The sequence below is a fragment of the Triticum aestivum genome, chromosome 2B (genome assembly GCF_018294505.1).
Source record: "Triticum aestivum cultivar Chinese Spring chromosome 2B, IWGSC CS RefSeq v2.1, whole genome shotgun sequence".
NCBI lineage: Eukaryota > Viridiplantae > Streptophyta > Magnoliopsida > Poales > Poaceae > Triticum > Triticum aestivum.
The window spans coordinates 96,454,023-96,468,755 of NC_057798.1; the positions used below are offsets into that span (position 1 = coordinate 96,454,023).

The 14,733-nt window shown below is 46.6% G+C and overlaps 2 protein-coding genes and 1 long non-coding RNA gene across 5 annotated transcripts; all 3 read left to right on the plus strand.

Moving 5' to 3' along the window:
* Positions 1 to 3,039: 3,039 nt before the first annotated feature.
* Positions 3,040 to 5,298, plus strand: LOC123040613 (eukaryotic translation initiation factor 2 subunit beta-like). Its single transcript, XM_044463406.1, has 7 exons — positions 3,040 to 3,276; positions 3,694 to 3,745; positions 3,827 to 3,891; positions 3,977 to 4,122; positions 4,210 to 4,352; positions 4,471 to 4,556; positions 5,098 to 5,298. The coding sequence occupies exons 1-7, from the start codon at positions 3,262 to 3,264 to the stop codon at positions 5,167 to 5,169; spliced, it is 579 nt and encodes a 192-aa protein (XP_044319341.1). The 5' UTR covers positions 3,040 to 3,261; the 3' UTR covers positions 5,170 to 5,298.
* Positions 5,299 to 7,355: 2,057 nt separating this feature from the next.
* LOC123040614 (uncharacterized) lies at positions 7,356 to 8,289 on the plus strand. Its single transcript, XR_006418207.1, has 3 exons — positions 7,356 to 7,485; positions 7,639 to 7,780; positions 8,145 to 8,289. It is a non-coding gene; the product is annotated as an uncharacterized lncRNA (long non-coding RNA).
* Positions 8,290 to 10,421: 2,132 nt separating this feature from the next.
* On the plus strand, positions 10,422 to 13,956 carry LOC123043674 (uncharacterized). Of its 3 annotated transcripts, none has more exons than XM_044466194.1 (6): positions 10,422 to 10,790; positions 10,879 to 11,180; positions 11,294 to 11,471; positions 12,161 to 12,261; positions 13,135 to 13,167; positions 13,297 to 13,956. In XM_044466194.1, exons 2-6 carry the CDS (start codon positions 11,095 to 11,097, stop codon positions 13,469 to 13,471), a joined length of 573 nt encoding a protein of 190 aa, XP_044322129.1. In that variant the 5' UTR covers positions 10,422 to 10,790; positions 10,879 to 11,094; the 3' UTR covers positions 13,472 to 13,956. The 3 variants fall into 3 exon arrangements, 2 of the variants coding, with proteins under 2 accessions (XP_044322129.1, XP_044322128.1); XM_044466193.1 differs by having other exon boundaries at positions 10,424 to 10,790; positions 10,859 to 11,180; XR_006419486.1 differs by having other exon boundaries at positions 10,425 to 10,790; positions 10,859 to 11,180; positions 13,308 to 13,956.
* Positions 13,957 to 14,733: the final 777 nt, after the last annotated feature.

The window sequence follows — 14,733 nt, forward strand, 5'->3', positions numbered from 1 at the left end:
AGGTAGATAACGATCTACCTTTTTATTCAAAAAAAAAAGTCTTTTTGTTTTCCCGAATGCAGGGCGCGTATCTTTTCATTGATAGAAGGGTAAAAAAGTACATAATGATCGCCATCCAGCAGCCGCATAAACTAGAAGGCGGCGGTTGTGGATGCGAAGTGAGCAGAGGGAGATGGGGTGCTCAGTCCAAGGTACATAGTTCAGGTTACAGGTAAGATTGTGTGGAGTCCCTTAGCTCCGGCCTTTGCCCAAATGTGTGCCTCGTCCTTGATGAGACGAACAAGATACTCAAGAGATGGCTGCACTCCTTCGAAGATGCATATCTTGCGGTGGCGCTAGATAGGCCATGCCGAAAGAGAGATCAACGTTCCAAGCCCTTTGTGCAAGGAAGGCGGGGAGTCTTGGATGGCTTAGCCACCAGTCGAAGAATGGGGCGGAGCCGTCCGGGGGTGCAGTGGTGAGCCAGCACTATGCAAGGATCTCATGCCAGGTTATGCAAGAGAAGACGCAGCCCGCAAGGATATGGTGCATTGTTTCCTCCTCTTGATCGCATAAGATGCACGTAGGAGATGTGCGGCTGATCGCGTCGGGTGAGACGCTCGGTAGTCCAACATTTTTCCAATCCGGCAAGCCAAAGGAAGAATTTCATACCAAGGGGCGCCCATTGCTTTCAGGTCAACTTCCAGTGCGGGGTGAAGGTAGAGCCATTGAACAACGCTAGGTAGCAGGACTTGGCCGTGTAGACGCCGCTATCAGTCCATCTCCAACGGATGATATCGAGGGTTTGCCCAAGGGTCACATGATGTCTTGTGACTTGTGACTTTCACCATGACTTTGCTTTAACCATGATAAATTTACTCTGAATGCAGGTGAATATACCACGGCCTCGGCGTATAAGGCGCAATTCTTGGGCATTGTCCACCGGAGATGAATAAAACCATTTGGCAAAAAAATCAAGTTATTTGCCTGTTGTGCAAGAGAGAACAAGAGTCCGTTGCGCACCTATTCTACAAGTGACGTTACACGTTGAGGCTTTGGGAAAAATGTTGAAAAGATTGGCTCTAATTGGATAGCATGGACATTGCTACTTGGCCGGTGAAGCGACCAATCAAGAAGTGGGGGACAAACATATCTAGCGTGAGACGTTGCATAGGAAAGCAATGGCCTCTCTAACAATGCTTGTCAATTGGACTATTTGGAACGAGAGAAACGCGACGATATTCCGCAACAAGTTCAAGCCAACCAACATCCTCCTTAAAGTCACCATTTCGATCTTAAGGAGAAATGAAAAAAAAAACCCAACAAAACAGAAAAATGAAAAAAAAATCACCACAGGATGCCTCAAGATGTGATGCCGGTTCAATATCTCGAAAGTGCTCATAAGGCTAGTGTGTGCGTGTGCATGTATGTGGGCACCTGCGATTGTACCATGTTAAAAAAGAATAAAACATCCAAACAATTGAAAACATCTATCACAAATAATAATAATAATGAAAGAAAACAATGAAATTGAAAGGGAAAAAGAAACATCCAAGCGCTGGGCTCGGCTCACCAGCTAAGCCGTTTACGCGAAGCTACCCGTAAGCGGCAAAGGCAATTCCTAAACGGCACCCGTTAATGTGTTAAATGCAAATCAGCGCACACCCCCTCCCCCCAGCCGAGCTCGACCGACCTGTTTAGATTCTTTTTCTGTTAAAAGTGCAAAAAACAGGTGCGCTAGGTGGGTTCGCGGGGACTCAAACCTGCAATCTCCCCGTACTAGATAAACCGGAGTAAGCGCATCTCTAACGCTGACCCGCAAATTTGCTCCAACATTCATCCGCGGACAGGAGGATCCGTCCGTAGATACAGATGCGGGAGTCGGCCATCCAACGCTGCCCGCTTACATTTCAACCACTGTTTGAACTAAATAGATGAAATTCATGGGACACAACGGATTTCATATAAACCGGACGAAATTCATTACATGAATGCGACATTGACGCTCTGGAGTGGCACTGACTGTTTTGGGCGGGAAGCACACGCGGGCGTGAGTGGGGGTTAATGGTGGGCCAATGCAGTTAGAGGCAGACGTGACAGCGGTCCAGACGCCCACAAAACACCTTTAGTGTGTCTCCGGTTTGCGGGGAAAAGCTCGTCCGACCGCCAAGTGGACTGATACAGGACCACCTTGGATGTCACAACGTGTGTAGACCGCGCCGTCCGGACATATGTGGGAGGTTCGAGGGTCGGCTTTGGAGATGCCCTAACCACCTGGCTCACCTCGCCAGTTTTGATTACTTTTCCTTGTTTTTCTTTTCTATTTATTAATTTCATGAACATTTTCAAAATTCATGATTTTTTTTCAAATATATGAATTGTTTCAAAATAGATGTACTTCTTTTGATTGTGAGCTTTTTTAAATCGATGATAATTTTTTCAAATTTGAGATTTTGTTTGAAAATCAATGAAAGCTTTTCAGAATTTCTGAATTTTCGAAAATTAATGAACTTTTTCTAAAATCAAGGAACACTTTTTAAAAATCGATGAGTATATCTTCCAATTTGTGATTTTTTTAAAAAATTGACAAACTTTTCTCCAAATTGATGAACATTTTTCAAAATCGATGAACTTGTTTCTAATTCGTGATTTTTTTGAATACATGAACTTTTTTCTAGTTCGTGATTTGTTTTAAATTATGTTTGCATTTTGTTCCAAAAAAACCAATTTTTTTCTGAAATGTATGCGCAAGAAACAGCGCGGCTACGTTTTAAACTTCTCGCGCTGTGACACTGACTAAAGCTACTAGGCAATCTATCAAAAAAAAAAAGCTACTAGGCAACGGGAGCACATTTTTTGGGAGGTTTTTCGCGCTCCAGATACGCGCCGTGTTCCTGGGCCGGCCCACCAGGTGAGGCAGCGGATTTCCGCGTGTCGTGAGGCAAACGAAGAGTGAAAAAAAAGCGCAAACGAAGAACGTATCCTGCTGCTTTACGAGCAGATCTTTTTTTCTTCAATCAAAAAGGAAAAAGGTTCAGGAGGAAACTTGCGGGACGCGCTACCATATTCCGCTGCTCCCTCAGCATATATATAGCGACGTACCGCAAAACTGCAAAAGGAGGCCGGAGAAACAATCATCAGAAGCCGCGAGATCGATTTGACGACGGAGAAGCCATACCCAACGCGTCCCTCTCTCGCGCGCTCGATCGATCGCCGCCACCGTACGCACCAGCCGCCGTGCCGTGCCTTGGGAAAAAGGAGCCGACGACGCCGAGCGCAGCCATGGCGGCCTCCGAGGTGAGCTACTAGTCTTTTCTTTTTGGCGGGGCCGAGGTGAGAGAGCTTAGATGCACGCGCCTGTAGCTCCACTTTCATGATTCGGTTCCGTCGGAGTATATTTTATTTAGTTTCAATATAGTATAATTTAATTTCTAGGCTTTGAACTGTGAACTTCTTCTAGGCCTCTACCAAGGGAATTGTATCATACATCCGTATTTAGACAAATCTAAGACAAAAATTTTGGGATGGAGGGAGTACTTTTTTTTTAGCGTTCCTTCATTTATATCAGTTGATTTGGTCACGGAAGTGTCGTCCAAAAGTAGAAGTGAGCTCTATATTCTTCCGGGGTGAAGAAGAAACAAGAGAACTCATATAAACACTTGAAGACCGGGAACTGAACTGAGGGTCTTACTTTGTTCGTCATGCAAATTTCAGGTTCAGCTTGGCACGCCGATTTCTGGCATGGGAGATGGACGGGACATTCTAGGTATAGTTCATATGAATGTTGATCTTTACTCTTCGTGAATCGTGGCCTCTGTTTTGACGTATCCAATTCCATGCTCTTCAGATCATCAAACTGTAGAGGAAGAAGGCATTGTAATTGGAGGGGGAACTGACAGTGACTATCAAGAGGTGCCTCGATACTTCATTTACTTATTTTAAACCATGCACCTTTATGTATTTGTTATTGATTTATTGGGCACTTTTGTTGTTGCAGCTGCTGGATAGAGTGTTCAACATTATCGCTGGAAACAATCCAGATCTCGCCGTGAACAGAGGAAAAGTGGTTATGTGCCCTCCTAAGATTCTAAGGGAGGGCACGAGGAAGACAGTATTCGTGAACTTTATGGAGTCGTGTAAAACGTGTGTTTCTGTTCACGCCTTTGTCTTGAAAAAATGCACTTTCACCAGATTTTGGCAAACTAACCATCTTCAAATCTACATCTCCAGGTTGCGTAGGGACCCTAATCACGTGATGGATTTTTTCCTCTCTGAGATGGCAACAAGCGGTTCACTTGATGGGCAGCACAGGCTGGTGATGAAAGGGAGATTTGCTCCGAAATCCTTTGAATCGATCCTCAGGAGATACATCAGTAAGTGCCCTCATGCTATTTCATTGCTTCGGTGTTTGAAGTGTGCCCTTGCTAGAACAAATGGTTTCCTGAATTCGGTCGGCTGTTTGTGACCTTTTACATTTTGTAAACCTTTCAGATGCGTATGTCATCTGTAATGGATGCAAGGGCCATGATACCACTATAACCAAGGAAAACCGTCTCTTCTTCCTTCGCTGCGAGCAGGTAAAATGTCATATCTAGGCGCACATAAGTATTTGGTTACAGCATGTTTCCTTCCACATGATTTGTTGATCCCATGTCAAACATTTTGCTAGTTATGACCATATATAGTTCCTCCGTTCTTTATATTTGTTAAATGCAAATTCAACATGCCATAACCCACCTGTTGTTTCTGCAAATGACGACTTGCAACTTCATTGCTGATATTATTTGATAATAAATACTTTAGTTACTGAACATTATTACAATGACCGAGGCTTAAACAATGTTAATAGTTCGTCGCATGTACTACTTTCTTTTATTTTTCTCTATCTACAACCGTGTTACATGGGAATCCTGTTATAGTTTCATGCATTCCTCTTTAATAATAAAACAACTGCTTGTGGAAATCTGGTTTCTTGGTGCATTACACCATTGTAGGCTAAAATGGTTGTGATCATTTTGTAAAATAAGTTTTCTTGTATTACTACTATTGTATCCTTTTCCATCATCCAAAGCAACTTTTGGTTGCAACTCTGAACGTGCCCTGCCTTTTTCTCTGCAGTGTGGGTCTTCAAGGTCCGTCGATCGAATCAAGGCTGGATTTGTCGCACATGTTGGTCGTCGCAATGCCTGAACATTGGTCAAAACTCTAGATCGTCTACCTCACTAGACCCATGTGTAGACATGCGTTTCCTTTTTCCTTTGTGCATCGCAAAAGAGTTTCAGATTAAACAGAGCTGTGACGCGGCACATAATGGAATCACGACTATTTTTCTAGGTTTATTAAAAGATTGTACTCCCTCTATAAACTAATATAAGAGTGCTTAGATAGCTAAAATAGTAATCTAAACGCTCTTATATTAGTTTACGGAGGGAGTACTATATATGTGAGGTGAGCATGTCATGGGGACAAGTTATAGCACTATCTACCAATTTAAAATGACAAATGTTGCAGTCCCTTTTCTGTTTCGAAGTTTCTATTACCTTGATAAAACAAGACGCCAGAGAGTTGTGGTATGTATACTTGTATAGTACAGGCCGTGCAACAGACAGTGAGCGAACTAGATAAAAAAAATGCGCGCACTGGTTTTGGGTGCACTGAACTTAGCTAGTCTTGCAGCCTAGCTAGACCTTGAGGGCTTCGGTTCATGGAGGTGTGGCGCGGGCTTGATGTAGGCCAACACCGTGTCCGCTGGCTGTGAGGAGGGTGGTGGCTGGGGAGTCCAGCGTGAGCGCGCGCGTTTGTGTGGCACCCGTCAAAATTGGCGATGCAAATCAGGCCGGAAGATCGGCTGGATCTCTCCAGCTTCCTCCGGTTGACAGTCTTGTGCCACAAAGAAACATGCCGACTTCTTTGTGGAGCAACTGGTAATACGGGATTGCGATTAATCAGACCAAAACAGTCTTAAGTGGGCAATTTTGTTCCCCTGGTGTTTTATTTGGAAGATCTCTACATGGCACATAGGTATGTTTGAATTGTAACCGAAGTGCGTACTCTACAAATTTTTTTTTGTAATGACCCAAAATTCCGGATTTATTTGGATGGTTGCCAACTGTTTGGCATGACAACACACTTTAGCCATCTGATCAAAACTAGAACCGATGGCTACGAAGGCGGTCGACGCGCATGAAAAGATCAGTCGGCTGACTTCAAGCGTTTCCCAAGAAATTAACCACCCCACAAGAGGGCGCTACCCATTCCGGAAAATTTCACATGAGGAGAAAGTTGGATCCCCTAAGATCAAGTGTGGATCAGGCCAGCGTCGGGGACTATAAAATTAAATGTCGATGCGAGCTATCACCAATATGCGAGGGCTGCAAGACTCAAATGGGGCGTTCATAGCTGCATCGTGTTTGTTCAAGGAGTTTGCCATTTGATGCCACATCAATGGAGGCCGTGGCATTCCTGGAAGGTTTGCAAATTGCGGACTCGTTGGAGACCCTCTCAGTGGTTGTGGAATGTGATTCTATGGAGATAGTTCAAGCCATCCTTGACCCCGGAGGCGTCAGGAAGTGCTTGTCATCGGCAGGTGATGCCGCCGACAGATGCTTCACACGACTCATGCGTAGTCGTCAAATCAGGCCTACTGCTGGCAGGTGCTACATGGTGGCTCTGGCGGAGGTGTCATGTTTAACCTGTTGCTGTTGGACCGAAGATGCTGCGACGGTGACGGGAGGCGAGGCGGTATGGGACGTCTCTGTCTTCCGGCATCTTCTCCAAAGGTATCCAGCTATCGAGACGTTGGTAGCCGGACAAGTGATGATGGTAGAGGCGGCTTCAATGATGAGTTTATGCTCTCGAATGGAAACACAAGATCTCTGATTAGGCTATATCGACGCACGTCTGCGTCGTGTCCTTGATGAAGGTGGTGGTTCAAAGCTTGACTTTGGGGATGAGAATCCTGAGGTCAACCTTGTGGTGGACTCGTCATCATCGGCGCACGTGTGGCAATTCCTTCTTGAAGGCGTAGCCTAGAAGTTGTGTATTTTTTAGATTGCCTTTTATCATAGGGTTAGTGGTTGTCTAGGTCAATGTTGTTCGGCCGCTGAATTTTGTTCTCTTAATAATAATATCGTTGTGTGCATCACTCGATGCAGAGACCGGGATATCATTCTTTTCGAAAAAATCATTGACCCCACAGAGTATCAAGCATCAGGAGCCGTGGTGACTGATGAGTGACAGAAGATTATGAGCTCTTTTAGAGGGCGATTATAGTACACTACGCACGTGAAAGCAATGTTCTTGTGCATTCACCTGCTCGAGCTAGTTAAAGAAGGAAATTATCTGAGGAGTGGTGCGAACATCCTTCTGACTTTCTTATTCCTTCTCGTGTAACATGATTATTGTTTAATAAAGGTTGCCGAATTTCAGAAAAGAAGAAGACAAAAACACCCCACCCCACCCCTTCTTTTGGCGTTGGGAAAGGCGAACAAGGAACCCTAGCCCGAGGTACGCTCAGAAAACGGCTCACAAAGTCACAAATCTACCGAAATTTCTCGTTTTTCCACGGACTTCAACCCGATAGTCTAGGCCTGTATGGGAGGAACAGCTGTCGCAGTGGTGATTCGTGACGAACTTCTCCTAAGCCCTAATTATTTGCAGGCCTGTCACGATGACGGCGGTCCGATGCGCAGCCAGGAGGCTCGGTGGCTCCCTGCTCCAGCAAACGCAGACGGCGGCCACCTCACCTGCGATCGCGGAGGAGCGACGCCGGCTCGTGACACGGCTCATGCACACCAACGAGGTATCTTAACCAAAATTGACATCTTTTACCTCCTTTTCGCAGTGCAAAACTATATCTCACCACATCAAGGAGCCATAATCGAGCTCTTTGCAATCGAGAGTTCGAGACAGCAACGTGTGTTCAACTAGGTCTCTTTTTTTTAAAGGCAAGCGCAAGATTACTTACCCAAAGTAGCACATCATAGGAGTAGTTGTTTAACCTGACCTGCACCTATCCTGACCTTTGAGTCTGTATGATTCTGTTAGCAGTTGCTGTACATCATGCGTTCTGTATCGTCGAACCTCGTTGATGGTAATCTTCTTGTTGGCAATCACCATCAGTGCTCACTTAATTATATAAAAAATCATTATCTTTGTGCGTCCAGCATTCTGGTGAAGACGTTTTGCGCGAGATCCAGCAGAAGAAAAAGGAGCTGTATGATGTGATACTTAAGGCGGAGAAGAATTTCATGACTAGTAACTGGCGTAACAGAGGGCTACTCCGGCATCTTTCTGTACAAATCGATCCAATGCCACATGACTTGATGGTACAATTGATATCAAGCACGCGATGTAAATTATTTATTTATTCAATTTTGCTAAAGCACATCTAGATGTACTCTAAGTATTGCACATCTAAATCCTATGTCATTGATTTTATGCTAAAATTCGTGCAAGTATTTTTTTTTTTGTCTTTTGCCTTTTCTTTTTAGTTTGGTTGAGTCATTTAGACGTGCAATAAGTAGAGCACATCTAGATTTGCCTAGACAATATTTCTTCCTTACCTGTTTGACAGGAGTTGATATAATCTTGTTTGACCTACCTGCAGGCGCCGGTTAAGGTTATCCAAAAGGGCTGCCAATGTGGTGAAGATAGCTGGGGTTATTACATTGACATCTATGGTTGCTACTGGTTCATTTAGTTATCAAGATTTCAAAGATTATCTCGCAGACAGAAAGAAGCTACCCAAGACTGTTAAGAAGAAAAATCAGCGCTCACAGGAAGAAGCTAGTCCGACCTGTTAAGAAGAAAGATCAGTGAAGACAACATCTTGTTTGACGGAGAATCAAAGATGATGCATGTCTGGATATCAACTTGTTTTCAGTTTATGACCAGTATCAGCTTGTTTTCAGTTTATGATGACCTGTTAGCTAGCACTATATGCTACTCCTATATCTTTGTGATCTTGTATGACATGGTATGTTATTAGAGCATCTACAGCCGGGCGCCCTATATCCGTCTCATACGTCCGGGCAGGCCGTCCGATCATTGACCGGTCACAAAATACCGACCCAACCGGAGCTCTCAAACGACACTCAAACGCCCGGGCTGACCGGCACCCCTCATATCCGTCCCAAATATAAGGCGGATATGAGGCGGCCCAGGCACGCCCGGCTGCGTCCACTTGACAAGCCCGACCCACCATCGACCCCACGGGTGTCCCACAAAAAAAGCCATCGGACTCATCGCTCCGCCCTCTCCTCTCCCTGCACCGATTCCGATCAAATCCGGCACAATGTTGAGCACCGGCAGCCGCTCCGGCGACGAGCTGGATCCGGAGTATGAGCTTGCCCTCCGCATCGCCTTGGAGCGATCCAAGGTGGAGACCGGGGGCAGCTCCAGATCTGCAGCCTCGCTGCAGCCACAGCTTCCTTGTCGACGCAGCAGCTCGGACGCGGGCGCCGGCCCCTCCCATCCCGGGGGCAGCTCCAACAGGCGGCCTGCGCAATCCGCGCCTCCCCTACGCCGACCCCTGACCCGCCTGCTGCTGCTCCCCCTTGTGGGCACCGGTGGGTGTTTGTGCCCGCCCCGCCGGCCCGGACGCGCACGCCGGAGTCGGAGGCACGCGCCGCCCGCCGCGAGAGGCAGCGGGCAAGGGAGAGGACGCTGCGGAGAGCTCTGTCTGCCGCCGCCGTGGGTTATCGGTAGAGCCCGACGAGGACGAGCGGCTCCTCACGTGGGTCTACCGCCGGTCGCTTACGACGGTAGAAACAGACGCTTGGCGGCTCCGTCAGAAGAACGCGAAGGCTCTCCGGCTTGCCATCGAGCAGTCTGAGCAGGAGGCGAAGGAGAAGGCGACAGAGGCGGCTTAGCTGGCCAAGCTCAGGCGCCAGCAGGACCGGGCCGTCCAGTGCCTCAAGGGCCTCGTCATCGTCTCGTCCTCCTCGTCCGACGAATCAGATGATCCTCCACTAGCCGCCGACAGCTACAACTACGCCGGCGATCAGAAGGGGAAAGGGCCGGTCCGGAAGTGGTGAAGTTCAATTTCATTTCAAGTTTTAGATGTAGTATAAAGGTGACCGTCTATGAACAGTTGTTCGTGATCTTTTGGTGAACTATTGTGCTATCATATGTCTGATTCTATGTCCGGTCAGCTGATCTACGTAGTTTGATCGACGTTGCATGATTTAGTATCTCTACTCCTAATGGAGCAGTTGGTAGTCTCCGCCGGTCAATTTTTGTCTCACCAGAGACGGTTTTTTTTCGTCCTCGATCCCACCTCCCGCGTCCCCTCGATTCCAACCTCCGCCCTCGAACCAGGAAATAAAAATCGGTATGCTCCCATTATGTCCAGTGCTAAACCCTCCGGTTCATGGAAAAAAACTCGCGCCTGAAAATAATCTACGACGGTTAACCTACGAAAAATTAGCCAGACGTTTCCCGTGCGTTGCGAACGAGCGAGCGAAGCCTTTGCCCTCGAGCGACGCCACACCAGACTCTTCGCCCTCGCAGCCGCCGCCGATCCCCACCCTCAAACGCCGCCGCCCGTCGCTGCCGCCCCCGCCACCTCCCGTCGCGGGCACGCGGGAGGAGCCCTGCCCGGCCATGGCGACACCGCCGGCGGCCTCCTCCTCCCCCTCACCTTCTCTCTCTCTCCCAAGGGAGGGAAGGGAATGGAAGGGATCTGATTGGAGCGGTGGATCTGCGCCCTTGCCGTCTCTTCTTTTCTTCACCGATTCCAGGAGGAGATCGAAGTGGGAGGTAGACGAGCAGGAGCGCCGCGTCCGCGACAACGATGAGCGACAACCCAGGTAACGCTATCTCCCTGCCCTCGCCCCAACTCATCTTCTCCCTGTATCCTGTACTCACGCGCCCCCAGGTTCTCCTCTCCCATCGCAGGGGTCGGCGAGTGGCAGCAGATGCGGGACACCAACTGGTGGAGCAACGGACAGTGAGAGGCGGGACAGCAACTGGGCGCGCCTCTCGCGGCCGACTTCCACGGCGGCGACATCGTTTACCTTGGCGCCTGCTTCTTTCTGACTCAGCGATCCCCGCGGGCACCGATGGACGGCGACGGGCAGCACGTGCGGCCGCGGAGCCGCGCGCTCCTGACCGATGACGAGGATGACGGGACGTACGCCGGCGACGTGTACAGCGGCAGCCTCGCCGCCACGGGCGGGTCTCGTGCTGGCCGGATCTTGGTGAGTTCCTTCCTTGCGACTTGGTTTGTTCATGGGTGTGAGACTGAGAGCAATTCTTCTCCCCTTCTTTCTGAATCTGCGGTTTCTAAACGATTGTTTGCGACCAAATGCAGGGGCGGTAGCAGTACTTGGTGCAGCGCCGCCGCGGCGACTACGGCAACATCGGGGTCGTCGTCGTCCTCATCCGCACAGGGAAGCTGGACTGGGAGGTTTGCTGCTTCCGGTCGGCAGACGATGGCTATGACGCTATGCCCAACACGAGTGCTAACGCCATCACGGCCGGCACCACTGGTGAGAGCCTCCTTGGGCGCATGTCTCTAACTGCACTTTTGTTATGCAAGAAATTTTAGTCTTGATCCATCACTGGGATTGTTCATCTCTATTTTGTGTGGATAGGTTACAAGAAATTTACCCTACAAAAATGTTGAAATAAATTTTAGTATTGATTCAATTTGGTATGTTGCTAGATAGGCTAACTAGCTAGGAAGCTGCGAGCTAGATAGGTTAACTGAAATTGTTTGACTTTAAAGTGTTACAGATCAGCTGCCATCAGTCATGTAAATAAGTTGAAAGGAAATCATGCTACTCTGATAACTGGATTCCTCTTTAATTTCGTGGTATGATCTTTTAGTACGTAGCAGACTAAAACCGAGTCTGAAAGTAGTGTCAAATTTGGTGTAGACTCCACGTTCAGCAGTGGCCATGCAAGGTATTTTTTGTTGGGTGTGCCATTGTGTTTTTTGGAGCAATAATCCTACAGCTATTGGGTAAGATTTACAGTCCGTGTAGACGAGCCGTATGTCTTATTGTTAGTATCTCTACTTCTAATGTCTCATTTGATAGTCTCCGTTCTACGGTTAATTTTCGTCCCATCTCCGTTGGTTTATTTTCGTTCTCCATCCCACCTAACACATACACACGTCTGTGCTTGCTTGCTGATGTGTGTGTGTCGATGCGTCCCTCACGTGCTCTCCCGCCAGGCACCAGCAGCCGTTCGGTGTGCTCTCCGGGATGCTGCAGTCGAAGGGTCGAGCAGGAGCTATGGATGCCAGCAAACAAGCCTGTGCAGACGGCAATGCATGTGAGGGCTCGCATCCTCATCCCCATCCCAATCTCTGACTATAATACTATAGATTAGATTATATGACATGCATTAGTTGCTTACCTTTGTAGCTGGCATGCACATACACCATCGTTTTCTGATAATTAACCATATTATTTTGAGTGATCAAGTTAAAAATTATATCATACTAAATACCATCAGACTGTATTCAGAATCATCTATTATGGTTGTGATTTTGTTATTATCCTGAAACAAAATACTGTACTGTAAATAAATCACAATTAGAGATTCTATTTTTGAGAGGTGCTATATGTTTTCTTTTCACAAACAGTGCTCTCACTGGTTAGTTTTTATACATTTTCTTTCCAGTCGTCGTAATAAATGAACCAGTTTTTCATATCAAATTGTGAGATGAAAATTGTGTTTCTTTGTGAACTATTTTACATCAAACACCGCATGGAGTTTGAAGCCGATTTCAAATAAGTGGTGAATATGTCTTATTCTCATAAATACAATGAACAAGATATTATAGCCATTTGTTTTAGTGGAGAAGACCGTGTTGTACTATTTCCTTACTACTCCCCTTTTTAAATCTTTCCATATTTCCTTTGCAGCATAAGAACGTAATGGTATATTTCTTGCTCTGCAATTCTAACCACACAAATGTTTAGGTGCTTTTATATTCCTTTTACATTTATTCAAATAGTATCTGAAGTATATGCTAATCTTCCGCAAAACAGTATAGTTCTTTAAAGTAACAATTCATGAAACAAGTTGTCCTGTGGCGGCACACATGCACCTTTTTATGTACTATGCATTTGCCATGTGATTTCTTTTGTGATGCTTATTTGCTCGTTTTTATAGTTTTATTTTATTTACCTTCTCTTACAGCAATCAAATCGGATGGAGAACATCACACAACAGGTAAACATTCTTGTATACTGATATTCAAAAATTACATCTTTGTTTGATTCAGATAGTTTTCAGCAAGAGGATGGATATACTGTGATGTTATTTCTGGTTAATAATTTTTTGGCAAAATTTTATGATAAGCCTTTCTCCAGGACATAAAGAAAATGGTGGCACTTTGGGTTTTGAAGACGCCGCCTCGCGTAGGACTACGAACATGGGACGCTCGGTCGAGTTTTTCTTAACTTGTCAGGATTCTCATGCTGCAAATTTAGTAACGGGGCAAATTTTTGGGTGTCCTGATGTGTTTGCGGATTGATGAAAATTTGGCGAGGGAGATCATAAACCATCGCTTGCTGCAGCACATCAATTGTTGAATTCGTTTGAAGGAGCTGTCAATTGTTGAATCCGCTTGAAGGAGGTGTGTTTGCTCTCTGTTCCCTTGAGTCAATCACCATGATTTTACATCGAGACAATGTTTCTTCTTCAAAAGGGGATGATGAACAACATGGGAACAAGAAGGAACTTTACCCGCCTGTTATAGACTAAGCACTAAAAGCATGCTTGCATTCACTTTAGCTTGTTCATTCTGTTATAGGGCAGTGCTTTCGTTATGCTTATGATGCTTTCAGTTTACGGAAAGATTTGTTCCAAGGATAAATTCTGATCTTTTGAAACTATGTTTTTTAGTGATAACCTTTATAAGCTGGACTGCTTATGGGCGCTGGAAGTCTTGTAATAACCGTTGTTGTACATACATTTATCATCATAAGAGAGATAATATATTCTTTTGATCCTCACAAATTTATGCAGATGGAGCTTGCACTACTAGGGAAAACGCTATACACAGAGGTATAGCAGTAGCGTTGGTCAAAACTCGGCGCTAGCGCAGCGCTTGTTGCAAAACCACGCTACAACCATTATTTTAGCAGTAGCGCGTCTTCACAGAAAAGCGCTACTACTAAAATTCCCTCACTAGTGCTGGTAGGCTAGGAATAGTAGCAGCGGTTCTCCCAGAAGCACGATACTGCTAAAAACATTGTAGCAGCGCGTTTCTGCTGTAGAGCGCTACTGCTATGTAAAGGAAAATAAATAGAAAAATAAGTAGAAAAGTAAATGAAAATGAAAGAAATAGAAAAAGGAGAAATGAAAAAAAGAAATTGTAAAGAAAACAAAAGAAAAAGAAAAAGAAAAAAGAAAGGGTTAGCTGTAGCGCGTTTCTCTGGAACACGCTATAGCTATCTTAGCTATAGCGCGTTTTGGAAAAATGCGCTACTGCTAGTTTGACTCAAATCCCAGCAGCCCGGGCTCAAAATTTCGCTAAGTCTTTTCCCCCGTCTCTACTCCCCCCTGTCCCCCAACTGCTCCATCGCTGCCGTTGCCCTGCCGCTTTCGACCACATCGCCACCGCCCGAGGCCGCCTTCGACCACACCGCCGTCGCCCAAGGCCGCCCCCTCGACCTCACAGCCGCCGCCCGAGGCCGTCGTCGACCTCACTGTCGCCTCCCTCGAGCTCGCCGCCGCCGCCCTCGACCTCACCGCCGCTGCCCGAGCCAGAGCCTGCCCCCGCCGCCGACCGTA

Bases quoted from the DNA above. Each gene is read 5' to 3' on its own strand.
- LOC123043674 (XM_044466194.1), top strand. From the start codon at position 11,095: ATGACGAGGATGACGGGACGTACGCCGGCGACGTGTACAGCGGCAGCC. The intron at 11,472-12,160 runs GTGAGAGCCTCC...CTCTCCCGCCAG, and splicing joins CATCACGGCCGGCACCACTG to GCACCAGCAGCCGTTCGGTG. The intron at 12,262-13,134 runs GTGAGGGCTCGC...CTTCTCTTACAG, and splicing joins CTGTGCAGACGGCAATGCAT to CAATCAAATCGGATGGAGAA.
- LOC123040613 (XM_044463406.1), top strand. The intron at 3,892-3,976 runs GTGCCTCGATAC...TTGTTGTTGCAG, and splicing joins CTGACAGTGACTATCAAGAG to CTGCTGGATAGAGTGTTCAA. The intron at 4,557-5,097 runs GTAAAATGTCAT...TTTTCTCTGCAG, and splicing joins TCTTCCTTCGCTGCGAGCAG to TGTGGGTCTTCAAGGTCCGT.